We start from the raw sequence: 16,558 nt of genomic DNA on the forward strand, positions 1-16,558 counted from the left end.
TATTTCGATGAAAAAATATCGAAATATCGTTTCTAATCTTCGATAACTATATTAATAACAATGTAAAATATCGAAAGGAACATAAAATTTTCAAAATGAAATATCGAAGTACCTTTTTTTATTTTTTCATAAAATGTTTAATTTTTTTTTTTTTTATTAATTATCTATTGAACAAAACATCGAAACATGGTTTCTAATCAACGATATCGATATTAATAACAATGTCGAATATCGAAAGGAATATGCATTTTTTTAAATTGATAATTTATTTATAAAGTATTTTTATGTTTTTTCTAATCTTCAATATCGATAATAATAACAGTGAAATGAACATGAATTTATCGATTCAAAATATCAGAAAACTATTTTTAAACTTTTTATAAGATTTCCTTAATATTTTTCAATGAAATATCGGAATATCGTTTCTAATCTTTGATATCAATATTAATAATAATGTAAAATATCGAAAGGAACAAGAAATTATACAAATAAAATATCGATATACGTTTTTTTAGCTTTTTATAAAAATTTTTTAATCTTATACCAAATATCGACAATTCAAAAAAAAAAAAATATGGAAATATCGAAGATTGTATCAATTAGAATATTGTTGGTAATTATCGATATCGATATAAATAACATTATCAAAGATCAAATGGATGTTAAAGTATTGAAACAATATATCGATCCTTTGGTAATAAAATATCGGAATACGTTTACTAACGTTACAAATAAATAATTATAAAAATGTCAAATATCGAAATGAATATTTTGAATAATCATTATTAAATATCGAAATACTATTATTAAGCTTGAATATTTTCTTTGTCAAAATATCGATATTTGGATTAAATAACATCGGAATATCTTTGCCATATCATATTTTGGTACGAATATTTCCTCCTAAATATATGATTATAGATATTTTATTTATTAGATATTACATTGGAGTGTATATTATCAATATTTCTTTTATTTATTTTACTTTTAAGGTGTTTTTTTTTTTTTTTAGAAACCGATATTTCGATATTATCGAAGGAGAATATCGATATTCCGATATTATCGGTTACTCGATATCGATATCCAAATATCGGATATCGGAGACAAAATATCAATATCTCGAATTTTTCGAATAGGTCCTAATAGATCCCAGTTGTTCATCAGCCATGAGAAAGCTACCTACCTCAATTATAGTTTATTACTACCACTTATACCTCTTCGTGAATTATTGTGGGCATTGCTAAGAGTAGCCAATGAGAAATCAGAAGGGAAAACACACCCTGACAACGAAGTGTGGCAAGAACACAGACTGAGCTAAAAGAGGAACAATGGCCTTCGGAGCTGTACCGAGGAGGAAACTAGCAGAGGAGGCAGGAAGCTTGAAACTTGGGGCCAGAGAATGAAGAAAACAGATGATACCAACCACACACATGCATCATACACTCAGATAAATATGTAATTTTGAAGAAAGTAGACAGTTAGAGGAATGGCTGAAACAATAGTTTAGTATAAATAAAAGTACTTAGCTAAAACAATAGAATAGAATAAAAGTCCCTTTCCACAGTTTTAATAAATCTAATACTGAACTATTATTGGTAATTGAAGGGATCTTGACAAAGTTATTGTTATAAACAAAAGCTAATCATTTGAAAAAAAACAAAACAGGAAAAACATTTTTTTATGACCTTCTTATGGTAGTTCACCTCGGGACCGGTAGGGGTGTTCGAATATAGTCGGAGTTACAGTTATTTAAATTATGAATATTATATTATTAAATTATGAATATATTAGGTTATCATTTATAATGTAATAATATTTTATAGCAAACCAACTATCTGAATCATTTAATGATTAACTCTACTAAATGTAAATAAATATTTTGTCCCTTTATGTAGTTTATGTACGAATATTTGGCCACTCTCTAGTATATTATATATATTTCAATGGTAATACTATATAAAGATGTATAATTGGTAAACTGGAAAACACGCTAGGCCTTTTGAAAGGTAATCCAATAATAATAGTTTTGAGGACTCAAATGATTTTAATTAATATAAATAATCTCACAAACAAACAAGTATAGTATATAGCACATGGGCGTACCCAACGGGGGTGGAGGGTAGTAGGGGAGGGCAGCTGCTCTCCACCCCAGAAGTGAAAAAATTATTAATTTAATAAAAATTATTTTTTTGTAAGCAAATACTAATTGTAATAACTAACAAAGCACTGCGACAAATATATATAATTTTCTTAAAATTTTGGTTTCATTTCTCTTTTTCATTCTGAAATCAATCCGCCTGATTGACTATGGCTTGCCCCCCCCTCTCTAGTTTGATCATGGGTACGCCCTTCATTTGACATTTAATTAAGTATCAAATTATTTTCTTATTCTTTGTTTTTCAGAGGGGGTTGTCCATTGCCTGAAAAACCTAAGAATGGAGATTATGAAGTATCTGACTGTATAGAGGGTGATTTTAGCTCCAAGTGTCTCAAGAAACCCAAAACTATCGTCAGCCAAGGTGTTGTCCTGACATATCGGTGTGATCCTGACTACGTATTATCTGAGAACTACCACAGGTCATCGTGCTACGATGGTATCTGGGATCCTCAACCTCCACTTTGTCTAAGTAAGTTAATTTTTTTCCTCATTTGATTGCTGATGTTAATTTTTCTTGATCCATATTTAAATAGTTTAGCGATTTTTTTTAATTGAATCATCAATTATATTTAGACTAAATTCAGCAAAAAAATTGAATTCTAAAATTTGCCAAATCTTAATTAATGCTGTATTATTGTTCCCGAAATACCACTCCAAGTCCTGCAGAAAGAATCCTCAATCCGAAAAGAAGATGATAACTCGTTACCTTGTTAACTCAGCTTATTAACCTCTTCACGGAAGTTACGAATATATGAAATTACTACGAAAACCCTGCACCGAAAAAATTGATTAATATTTCAGTGTTAGAAAAAAATTTTAATATGCTGTTAAATCCCATCAAACCACTTTTACCCTTCGTCATATACCTACTGACTGCCCTACAGTATCCTTTCATAATGTTGCTCTTACTCCTGTCGAACAGATTCGTTACCTTGGGCTGCAACTGGACAAGGGACTAACCTAGAATCTTCACACAAGACTGAAAAGACAGAAAATGGCACGCCAATTACGACTATTACAGCACTTACTAGACAAAAGGTCTATAGTTCCAATCTATTACAAAAGACTGATCTACATGATTGTAATAAGGCTTATCTGGACGTAAGGAGTTGAGCTGTGGTCAAACTAAACCTTCGGATTTCTCTCGTATTCAATCCTTACAATCCAAAATCCTTCGTATAATCCTCACTGTACAATGTTCCATATGTAACCGAACTAGCCCGAACCAGACATCATTCCTTCCATTATTCCATTATTGTGCTATTGTGCATAGAGAGGAGGGGGGGGCATAACCCTACTCTCCTAAGCAAAAATTACGCTAAGGGATAGGGATTAGGCCACGCCTCTTGAAGGCAACAACTTTCAAGTTGTTACGGATTTTGCATATTAATGTACTTATCTCTAAAACTGTTCATTTAATCACAAATAAGAAGAAAATAGAAGTTGTAGTGAATGTTATTTTCATTAATTTGGTATATCTACTATGGAAATCCATTTAGTTGTTCTCGAGATATTCTTGTTTCTTTCTCTGTTCTCTTAGACTCATTTCAATGTTGATAATAAAGATCCCAAAATAAATTTACGGTTCTAAAAATTAACTTCAAAAATTCTTTGATTGGTATTTTCTAGAAACAGTTAATAAAAAATCTATATCTTTTAAGGAAAACATTCAAATATAAAGTTTTATATAAATAAATAATTGTTTCTGATATAATGGAGAAAATTGTTTTATTAAAAAAAAAAATTAAACACAGTAAAAATTATTTTTTTGAATGTTTGATGTTTAAAAAAATAAGTGAATTAATATTAATTCCAAAAACCATTATCAAGAAGAAAATGTGAGAACGTTTCCCAACAACGGTACGAGTACCTCTCAACTTATTTTTTATCTTAATCTTCCTGTCTATCCATTTCTAGTATTGTGCGTCAGCAGCTCTTAACTGTCAAAAATGGCGTACCGGATACCACGCCTACGAAAGGGATAGAGTCCGCCTTCTGGCGACACTCGCCCTATAAGGGTACCCCCTCCATTATATTCCTTCCTCCAAAATTGTGCAGAAATCTTTAATGTCAACTAGGTTTTACTCTCATTGGGATAGTATGAATGGGCTTCAGTGCCAAAAACTTCCTCTAAATTACTTTTAATTTTGTTCATTAGTAATAATCAATCATTTCTTATTGTTAGTAGTAATAAAAATGGATAGATATGAACTATGAAGAATTTTATAATTAACTAACAGAGAAATCGATTTTCACGAAGCCAGGCTGTGAAATCGGAAATAACTAAGAGCCTCCGATCCCATTCCATAGTACACAATGTTTTATTAAACTGTTCCATTTTAGGCAGAGACAAAGTTTATAATCGTTGTTCGCACCTAAAGAAATCCTTATGCTGGATCTACACGTTTGCCATTTGCCGCATATCCAAGATTTGCACAAATGCTTGGTGAATAAAAGAAGCAACAAAGGTCGGTATCCACACTTCTAACTGAAAACAAACATCACAAGCGTCCTCGAAAACCGACACCAGACGGGTCGGTCGCATTGAATTCTCATAGCAACAGTAAAATAAATTTTTCTCGATCTAAATTTATTAAATACCTTTAATTTTGTTTATTTGAAAAAAAATTACCATCTCTCATTGTTAATTGTTAATAGTGGATGTTTATTTTAAAAAATGAAAGAATTTGATAATTATTATCTTTCCTTGGTTGTTATCACAATATCAGATTTTATTTTTACTTTACTGTGTATGAAATGTGTAGTAAGGGGAAAAACTGTCATCTTGAATAATAAAGAAATATCTTTTTAAAGGTTCAAGGATCAATTTTATTCTAAAGTAGAGAGGTAAGATAATGTTATTTAAGGTTTTTTTTTTTTGGTTTTTTTCCTTTTCTTACGTCGGCCCAAGACTCCCCTACACTGCAATATTTAAGGTTAAGTTAAATCATTCAAGATCACAGTTTTGAGGAAGTCCAATGCTGACCCCATAAAATCTGGTGACAGGATTGTATGCATATATGTATAACTATAAACACTTACACCTTTATAATATTCATCTATAAGTGAAGTTTATTAAAACATGTGAAGACTTTAATTTAAATGGAAATTGATATCAAATTAGTAAAATAAATTAAAAACACTTTGTTGAATGATCAAGTATGATTGATATACCAACATCTTTGAGCTCAGGCTGTGAAGGAAGTTTATCATAGTGGCTTAGACTTTGAGCGGAGTGAGGTTGATGTAGTTTGTGCTCTTTTTAAATCATTGGCAGTTATATGATTTGGGAGGTCATTTTGAAATCGTTGACAGTTGTATGATTTGGGAGGTCATTTTGAAATTTTCTACGATTAATACGAACTTTATATGACATAAACAGTAGTTAAAATTGACCTCATTTAAATGAATACCATTAATCTAAAGAGATTGAAGGTTGAATAAATGAAATGAATATTTTTACTTTGTTACTGTAGATAAAAAGACATCCCAAAGGATACACTTTATCATTAATTTTATTTCTTCATTATTTAATCCTCACTTATGAGCTGAGCATTACATTTGTATTGTGTACCTTGGGCATACAAGAGGGGGGCATGAAAAAAAATGATTAATTTAATAAAAAATATTTTTTTTTTCAAACAAATACTAATTGTTATAACTAATAAAGCACAGCGACAATTATATGTAATGTTCTTAAAATTTTGGTTCATTCTCCTGTTCCATGCTGAAATGTCACAACCTGATAGACTATGGTCTCCTCTCCCCCTCCCCTCCCCCCAGTTTTGATCCTCGGTAAGTACTTATTATGTACCATTCTACTTTATATTTGTATTTTTTCTTGTGTAGCTTTTATATTTTTATTTTTACTATCGTATTTTTTCATATTTGAATATACATAAATTATGCATACATACTTTTCATATTACATACTATTTCATATTTCTATTTTACTTCTTCTTATTCACCATGTATTCCTACTTTATTTATTCTTCTATTTTTCTGTGGTCCATAAATCTTGTTTTATAATGCCATATTGAAGGCTGAAAATTTAAGTTGAAACTTTGGCACTCATTAAAGCAGTATATTTTCTTTCAGTTTTTATAATTATCTTGATATCATCTATATCTGTGGTTCCTAAGCTGGGTGAGGTGCCCCAAACGTATTCAAAGATGCTGCAAGCAAATGTAACTTATTAATTTTTAATTATATTATTTCAAATTCTTGAGACAAGGTAATTATTTATTAAATAAATCAAAATTTCGTATCCAATTCTGTCTCAAATTCTGTCTAGACTGGTGAAAAATAAAGTGTTGAGACAGAATTGATACGAAATTTTGATTTATTTGATAAATTATTAATTTTTGTCATAAGACAGATGAGAATGAAGAAATAAATAAATATCCATCGTTAATATATTATATTCTAAAATTTGTTTTATTTTTTAGAACTATGTAAAGGATTATCTTCAAATTCATTGACTTTAACATGTCATTATCGTGGCAGTATAGTAGATTGTGGACATCCTATGAGAGTAGGAACTGAACTGAGAGCCGAATGTAAAGATACTTACAAGGAAAGTGACCCTTCGGCTTCTTTCATAACTACGGAATGTTTGCCTGATGGAACTTGGGCCAAAGAACTATACAGGTGTGTGCCAGGTAATCCTTCATTTTCAATCTATTCTATTTTACACCTAATATAGAATTGATTGATGTTTGTACATTAAATACCAAAAATTGAGTTGTTGGTTGAGTATGATGTGCCCCTTTTTTTTTTGTTAATTTAAACTCACAATGAAAAAAAAAATATATATATATCAAAATAACCATAATTATAGCGATACACAACATATACAAACAATAACCATATTTATAGCGATAACATTAATTTTTTGTTTATGATATATCGTAATTACAATTCTAACTTATCATTTAGCCTCAAGGCAAGAAGTATACCATTTAAGACTTACTAAACCAAGGTTAGACCTTCTTATTGTTCATCTCTTAGCCAAAAGATCTTAGATCAGAATTTATGAATTTGTTTTGTGGTCAGAATCCATCATTGTACCTAATTGGTTGAAAATTCTAGTCATATTAATCAAAGAGCCCAGGAAGAGAAAAAAGTCTGATATTTCACCTCAATTTTTTATTACTGTAATGAAAACTAGTCAAAATTTGCTGAGTTTTTGCCTAGTATGGGGAATAAAAAATGGCAGCTATTGTAATTTATCTTTAAAACTACCTATAACACTAAAAACTTCATGAAATATCATTTAAAGAAGAGTAAACTTTCTAAAATGTGAACTCTAAAAGAGCTGTTTATGTTCCATAGTTCCCGAGATATACTTTGTTAAAAAGCAATATTTCATAAAAAATGTACTGAAACATCATTAGTGAATTTATTTTGGGGAATCTATATCTCAGGAACCATTATATGTACTATGTTTATTAGCACTCAAATTAAAGCTAGTTTAATTTAATGTGCTGTAAAATAGTTTATGAAATTTATCTTTGCAGAAGTAGTAGTTTTCATGATATTTGCCAAAATAAATTCACTAAATGTGATTTGTTGTTATTCAGACGCAATTTTTATAATTTATGAAAAACTATATCTGAAGAACCATTAGATTTACAGATGTCTGTTAGCCTTCATATTAAAGCTAGTTTTATGTGCTATAAAGTAGTTTATTACGTTTATCTTTGTAGAAATTCTCATGATATTTGCCAAAATAAATTCACAAAATGTGATTTGTTGTTATTTGTACGAAATTTTTAATTTATGAAAAACTATATTTGAAGAACCATTAGACTTACAGATGTCTGCAAGCACTCAAATTAAAGCTAGTTTAATTACCATTAAATAGTTTATAATGGTTATCTTCGTAAAAGTAGTTATAAAATAGTTTATAATGTTTATCTTCATAGAGATAGTGGGATAGTGTAGTAGTTTTTATGATATTTGTTTTTGTAATATAAATTATTCATATTATATGAATATGAGTTTAAACAAATGAAATTTTGTCTGAGCAACTAGAAATCAATTTATTGTACGAAATATCTTGAACAACACGACTCCTACAAAGATAAATGTCATAAACTACTTTATAGTACATTAGAGTAGTTTAAATTTGAGTGCTGGTTGACATCTCTAGGTCTAATGGTTCTTAGGATATTTTTTCATAAATCATAAATTTTGTACGAGCAACTAGAAATCTACATTTTGTGAATTTATTTTGTCAAAAATCATAATAATTACTAATACTATAATGATAAATGTAAATTCCTTTATTGTAAATTCAACTATCCTTAATTTGAGTGCTGGGAAATATATGTTTGTCTAATTGTTCCTGAGATATATTTTTTATAAATTAAATATTTTGTCTGAAGAACTATGAATTAATATTTCATATTGAAATAGTTTTCCCTAAATTAATTCAATTACTACTGGTTTTTAGTTATGTCATGAAATGTTATTTTTTCCCCAGCTCCATGAAGGGGATGCTTACCTCAGAATACCCAGGTCCACGCCTTTGTAAATGGTCATCGTTGCAGTGTACCTGATATCCCAGAACGTACCCACTATCCTGCTCAATCCATTGAGTGGTAAGGTCACTCTATCCCTTAAATATATCAGGTGAGGAGTGGCGTCAAATTATCTTCTTATCCTCACCCCAAAGTTCATCACTACCTCACCCAGTTTAATCCTCTGTCCTTGGATGTCTAGGGCAATAGACAGAGCCTTATCAGTGAAGCTGCGGCCATACTCAATTTCCTCCTCTCACACCATGCTCCTACGAGACTGGCACACCTTTCTGCTTCCATCTTCAATCTGGCTCTGCTGTTTTTGGCCACAATGAATGCCAGGTCGTAGACATAGGCCATGGCAAGGAACCCTCTGTTCTCTAGCTCCCCCAGCAACTTGTCAAAGACTAGTTTCCACAGTGTTTTACCTCCACCTTATAGTAGTTATCCCTAATCCTGACACCCCTATTATTAAGGTAACCAACTTAGATAACTTATCAGGGAGTATAAGTTACTGGGGGTGTTGAGCTCTTGCAATCGCTGAAGGATATGGGACCACTAAACACTATCGAAGACGGAGGATATGTCTAACAGTATCAATAAGACATATTTATCCGCCCTCCCTTCTATGTCCTCACACACTCTCAGCAACACATCTGTAGTTCCCCTGCCACGGGTCGAGCCAAATTGGCTTGAGCAGCTTGCTGCCATTAGGATTGGTCTAAGGCTGTTCACAATCATGTGTTCCAGAACTTTGTGGGCTACTGGGAGGAGGCATATAGGTCGGCAGGCCTTTGGCGTTTCCTTATTCTTACCATATCTGCCTGTATTCAGCTGTTGTCATTTTCAGAGTTTTTCTCCATGTCTTCACCAGATAAAATTTTGTCCAAACCCTTTTGAGGTTATCAATCGCCCAGTTCCTAATAAATTAACAGTTCCCATAGCTTTGTCAAAAATCAATCAGTACCACTGGGGTGTTCCTACCCAGAGGCAGAGGAATGGATTGAAAAGGGATCTGCTAAAGCAGTCTGTTCTGGTTCTTGAATGTTTCTGTTATATATTAAATGGTGTTTATCACAGCATGCTCTTGTATTTTATCTTTATTTTTATCATTATCTTTTGTTCATCTGCCAGCCATCAGTGCTAGTTTTATTTTCGTTCGAATGTATCTTGTATCATTCTTAAGATTTATTTAGTTGCCTCATGTCTGCAATAAAATTCTAGATTCTATACAATTAGAAACATGTCCCAATTATTTATTCTGTAACTTCAATAACTCATTTTCTTTTCCAAAATCTTATTGTAAGTAGAATTCATTACTTTGTATGTTTCGTTTATTTGATTTGTATTTATTAGGTATCACATTTTGCTATTTTGTCAATATTTTGAATTATTGTTGATATTATTAAAAATCTCATTCTCGAATTTATTCCCATTTGTGTAAAAAATAAAAGTAAACACTTTTATCTATGAATGTATAAATCACATTTGATTCATAACCATTTCAGCAGGGACTATTGATTGAACCAGATTGTTGTTCTTTGTTATGATTATTTGTTTCAACTGTGTACATTCATAAAAGTCTTTTGTCTTCTCATGGCTGGCTTCAAGTGAAGTCGCTCTTATAGCACCTGTTTGTTATTTCACCCTTCAGTGGCTTACTTACTGTTTATTCTCATACCATGTACTAAATTGCTATACATTTCAGCGTCAACCATTTATTTCAATTTAATTATGTATTTTATCTCTAAAGATTTACCCTCTTCAGTATTTCTACAATTTGTCAGCAACAGGTTCTACAATTTGTCAGCAACAGGTTCAATTTATTTATTATTATTAAAACTCAAACTCTGGAAATTAGTGTTAAGTTATTTTTAATGGTTATTATCAAAAATCAATTAAGAAGGAAGAAACTAAACTAAGTATAGATATTTGTGAAACATTTCCCACTTTTGTTAGTATTACAAAAATGGTTTTTGCTAATTCCAGATCATTACTGGAAATTTCTATCGTCTTGTCCTAATGCCAGTGGGAATGACAAGATTTGTTTCTTGATACAACTGAAAAATAAATATTTACTGATTCTGGTGTAAATTGAACCTTACACCATTTTGAACAAGACGCTTTCAGCCCTTGCCTCAACATACTAGGCCAAAGCGAACAATAGTTTACTTTGAGAATATATGTTCTTTCTGATCCATTATTTAACCTGTAATTTCATTGCCTCCTAGATTGTGGCATCAAGAATACAATCACGCCTACTCTTAAAGGAAAAGCATTGCTGAACCAGTCTGAATACCCATGGCATGCTGATTTGTTTCAAATTATAGGCCAAAATATTGTTTACCTATGTGGTGGAACAATTATTCACCTTAAAGCTGTATTGACAGGTTTGTATTTTAAATTTTCAAAATGTTTTTTATAATTCTATACTTATTATCTTGGGTTATTGGATCTTTGAATATTTGTGTGCATGTGTTTACTTTTGTGATTTAACACGTTGACTGCCAACTTTGAGTCATCTCGTAGTGGTGTTATTGCCTGAGTTAACGAACACTATAGTATTTAACAGCTATTATTATAAATAGACTACCATTATAAACTATAGACATCTGGCACATTTCGCCAGACACTGACCATAGAGGAAGTGACCTTTCCTTAGTATTCTTTATCAATGTAAAAAAGCAAGGACTGACACTTCGGCAGGTACAAGCTGTCATCTCACAATGGACTTGCATCAGTCTAACTATTTTATGTTTAAAACATGTAAGTCAGTTCTCACAAATTCATGACATTCGCAACCCTTACCCCCAATTTCTTAGAAGCCTGACACCCTGTTTCTAGTCATGCCTTTTTCCCCTCTCAGATATTTATTTCTAATTTCATTGGCTCTCTAGACCTCCGCCTAGTTTCGTAAAATTATCTGATTGGTCCTAACCCCTTCTCCTATTTCATTATTCTTCCTACCCCTCTTCTCAAGTGTACATATATATTTCCTAGCACTAGATAGCTAAGTAAAAGACACAGTAAGAGTAACAGTCACAGTCACTGTTAGAGTTAGAGTAACATGTAGTCCTTGTAAATATGTAAGAATAAAGTCATTTTAGTCTTCACTGATCTTTATGTTGTTCAATTCCTATGATGCCAACCTACGAGATAACTCGTAGTTTGCTTACTTGGCTTAACTGAACAAATATAAATTGGTTTCCTGAACTGAAATCTTGACAAGTACTGTGGCAGTCAATGTGTTAATTAACTTTTTAGAGATAAAGATTTTAAAAAAATTGTTATGATAATAAATTATTTATATATTTGTTTACCAATCTAACTTTTGGTGCATCCTGGAATCTATGATATTATTATATAATATTATATCTGATGTTATAATATTGTGTGAATATTTTTGGTTTTTATTTTCAAATTTGTATATTTAACATAAAGTTGATTTTGTCAGAAGATCGAAACAATGGAGTCTAAATTGGGAATTCGTCGATCGCCTTTATATTGGCAACTGACGAAGTATAATGACTGTGAAAACTTATTAGACATGTTAATTTACATCTACAAAGTAGATTAAGTTTTTAAAGATTGAATAACTAATTAGTATATATTTTTAAACATAAAAAGAAAGTCAGAGACTATTAGCAAGAGTGCCATGAGCAGAATCAAGAAATTAAGGGTAGTGTTATCCCAGAACCCAACTTAGCAACCTATTTGAAATGACTAGAGAAAATTATTTAATATCAAATCTTTTCATGAATATTATATAAATAATTATAAAAACTGTTAAAATGCAATTGCAATAATTTAAAAAATATAAACAGACAATGAAATGTTTTTTTAAAGTGAGCATAATCAAATAAGTGAAAAAATAATTGAACAAACAGTATTTAAAGTTAATTTAAATCTACCAGTGAAGTGGAACATAAATTATTAGGAATCACTAGAAGCCATCTGTTAACTTAAGCTTTGTATTCTAATGTTATAATAGCATTATTGAATTTATAATTTATAATTTATATTTATTTATTTACTGTTCTTTCTGTTTTCAGCTGCTATGTGTGCATATGATTTTTCTAAAAACAGTAAAATGGATGAAAATACAGTCGTAGTTGCTGTTGGAAAAAGCAGGAAAAATTGGAATTACAAAGAGACTAATGAACAGAAATTCAGAGTATTGCTTAGTTCTTTTAATGATATTCTATCCTGTTTATGGTTTGTATTGAGATTCCATTGAATTAAATTTTAGGTAAGGGAAATAAGTATTGGAGATAAATTCAGAGGAAGCTCTAATAGTTATGAGCATGATATAGCTATACTTGAATTGGATAGATTTATCATGTTTAATGCTGCAGCTATGCCAATTTGCTTTGACAGGGGTGAACGTTTAAGCTTATACAAAGGATCAAATCCAAATGGCACTGTAAGTTATGTTTGTTTATTTTTTATAAAAAAGAAAAATTGTTACACACACACTAATTCACATACATGTACTGCTGAGATATTTTTATATCCCAGGAAGTAGTAAAAGTATTGAAATTTTCTATGGACAAAGTATAAACACTATATTGTATATAATTAATGTTATGATTTTGTATTGTTACGAGGGTGTCTTAATTATATTGCAGCATAATAGAATGTGTTTAAAGTACTTTTATGTAAATTAAAACAGAAAGATTTATAATAAATCCTTGATTTCGTCATCCCTTTACTCCATAACGACATTTCATTTATCAAAAAATATGTAGACGACCTTTTCCTCATTCTAAACCCTGATAAAATCCCTTATATCCTCTCTTCTTTTAACTCTTACCACCCTCGACTTCATTTCACCGTTGAAACCGAAACTAACTCTTTTCTCCTCTTTCTCGACCTCCTTATTATAAAGAATAATGACGGCACCTTGTCCATTGACTGGTGAATGTTTGTGTTGTGGTATTGGGGATCAGATAAGGAAAGGCAACGGTGTATGAGATTTAGTACTATGGTATTTATGTTATACCAGTCAGTGGACAAGGAGCCATAATTATTCTTTATAATAAGGAGGTCGAGAAAGGGGAGGGAAGAGTTAGTTTCAGTTTCAACGGTGACCATCTTCTTATATTTAAATTTTTATGGTCAACTATATATACATATATAATATAATATAATGCAAAATCTACAGGGCTCTAAAAAAGATACATCTTTCACAACTCTTCACTCCAATCCAACACCTGAAAATCAACGACTCACTTCTCTATCTCCATCTTTGCTTCATGGGACAACTACTCTCATCACCGTATTGCTACTCACCCCTCTCTTATCTCTTCTTCTTCTTCTTCAAATAATTCACCCCCATCTCTCCGCCGCTGTACTAGGATTAGAAATTACAGGTCTATAGCTAAACTTATTATCATACACCGTTGCCTTTCCTTATCCGATCCCCAATACCACAACACAAACATTCACCATATTAAGACTATCTTGCTTTCAAATGATTTCCCCCTTCACATCATCATGAGTTGAGTGATTTTTGCATTGTATTCTGTTTTATCTAAGATTGAAAATGTGGTAGAGTTTGTTATCAAAGGAAACAGAAGAAGAAAGATGAAGTGAATTATCAGGGGAATATCAGGTGGTTGAGGGGTCACAATACCAGTGAAAAAAGTTTGAGATAGAGGGGGTGTAGATGTATTCTGCGGGGAGGGTTGATGAACAGAATTATGTAAAATGCTGGAGGTGTGTGGTACAGATGGGAGTTTAGCCGTAGACCTGTAATTTCTAATCCTAGTACTGCGGCAGAGAGATGGAGGTGAATTATTTGAAGAAGAAGAAGAGATAAGAGAGGGGTGAGTAGCAATATGGTGATGAGAGTAGTTGTCCCATGAAGCAAAGATGGAGATAGAGAAGTGAGTCGTTGATTTTCAGGTGTTGCATTGGAGTGAAGAGTTGTGAAAGATGTATCTTTTTTTAGAGCCCCATAGATTTTGCGTTATATTATATTATATATTTGTATATATAGTTGACTGTAAAAATTTAAATATTAGAAGATGGTCACCGTTGAAACTGAAACTAACTCTTCCCTCCCCTATCTCGACCTTTATTATAAAGAATAATGACAGCTCCTTGTCCACTGACTGGTATAACAAACCCACTTACTCCGGTAGGCTACTAAACTATTTTTCCCAGCATCCCCACCTTCAAAAAATCAATATTGCCAAAAATCTCATACACCGTTGCCATTTCTTAGCCGATCCCCAACACCACAACACGAACATTCACCATATTAAGACTATCTTGCTTTCAAATGATTTTCCATTTCACATCATAAACAAACTTTTAAACTCTTACATCAACCGTTCTACGCCTACTTTTCCTTCTCCAAACTCTTTACATCCACCATCCACTCGCTCAATTTATTGATCCCTTCCATATGTTCCCTCTCTCACTGACAACAAAAACTCTTAAAATCAACCATTCCTTCACTACATCTTGGTCTCAAGTCTCAAAGTCCAATACCGCTCTAACGTTGTTTACCGGATTCCTTGTTCTTCCCCCAACTGTAATTCTTCATATAGAGGCAAAACTAAGAACCACCTCAGATCAGTATCTCTCAACATAAATTATCTATAACTTCCCACAACTCAGTCGCTTCCAAACTTCCAGAACATGCCCTTACACTTAATCATGCTTTTGATTTTGACCATACCACTATTTTAGCCACTGTTCCAAATTACCAAAAGAGACTCATCTCAGAATCCATTTATATACATCTTGAACCCCTTCCAGTTAACCACAAAATCGATAAAAACTGCATCTCACATACCTACAGTTATATATTAAACTTAATTAAGACTAAATAATTTTACGTTCATTTTATTATCATCACCAAATTTTTCTATTATACTTTTGTTTTTCATCTGTTTGTTTTCTCTCTATCACTTATATTATCTATTGCTGCATTCCCTTATATTTATTCATCTATGTTTTATTAACTTTCACATTTACTTTGTTTTTTTTTTTTTTGTTTTTTTTGTAAACTTTTACTTCACATGTTTCTATTAACTTATTTCACTTATCATTATCATCACCTATATTGTTAACATTCTATCACAATTTTTCACTTATTTCTATACTTTATTACTTATTTTTAATCTTTTTATGTACTTTTTTTTACATCTCACCTTGTACTTTTATATATATTTTTATTTTATATGTAAACTTTCATTTCCGATTTCAAATTACCTTATTTCACTTTATATTATTCATGTTACTCCTGTTATCTTTACTATTACTATTATCAGTGTAGATAAGTGATTATTTTCACAATATATAAAAACTACAGTTGTTATCATTGTCTGATTATTTTCCTTATTTATTTCTTTGTAAATTTTTTTTTTTTTAATACTCTTTATTTACTTTTACTTATTATTAGTTACTTCTTTTACAATCATTGCTATTATATCCTATATTGTATTAACTATCCTAACTATATTTTCTTCAGTATATACTCGTATTATTAGTAACGTTATGTATCATTATAATTTTACTTAGTTATTCCTAAATTAGAAAATTATTATAGTTATTATTATCATCATCATATTTTTGTATCTTTCTCTTATTATTTTTCATTTTTCGTCATATCTTTATGACTGCTTCCTGTATACGCGACGTATTTGAAATAGAAATATTGGGCATATAAATAAACGGCTGGCCACCTCCTCCACGTTTCTGCTTTAGTGTCGCCTTCTGATCAACCTTTTGCTTTGAACAGATAGGTGGTCCTGATTTGTTTCTTTGCTCATTTATCATCATTTAATATCATTATTATTATTTTTATTTATATTTATTCTTTCAAGACGTTTATTTAATCTCTACTTTCTTCTTCTTTTTTTTT

The 16,558-nt window shown here is 31.0% G+C and overlaps 1 protein-coding gene across 1 annotated transcript in view; it reads left to right on the forward strand.

Annotated features, from left to right (window-relative positions):
- The window catches only part of LOC112211727 (modular serine protease), a 40,087-nt gene that overhangs the window by 21,470 nt on the left and 2,059 nt on the right, over positions 1-16,558 (forward strand). The window contains exons 3-7 of the mRNA XM_067053163.1: positions 2,404-2,627; positions 6,607-6,819; positions 10,914-11,072; positions 12,735-12,856; positions 12,932-13,105. Coding sequence (XP_066909264.1) covers positions 2,404-2,627; positions 6,607-6,819; positions 10,914-11,072; positions 12,735-12,856; positions 12,932-13,105 — 892 coding nt within the window. The remainder of the gene's footprint in view (positions 1-2,403; positions 2,628-6,606; positions 6,820-10,913; positions 11,073-12,734; positions 12,857-12,931; positions 13,106-16,558) is intronic.

Source organism: Halyomorpha halys, unplaced genomic scaffold (genome assembly GCF_000696795.3).
Source record: "Halyomorpha halys isolate HHAL.00 unplaced genomic scaffold, Hhal_1.1 Scaffold93.1, whole genome shotgun sequence".
Classification (NCBI taxonomy): domain Eukaryota; kingdom Metazoa; phylum Arthropoda; class Insecta; order Hemiptera; family Pentatomidae; genus Halyomorpha; species Halyomorpha halys.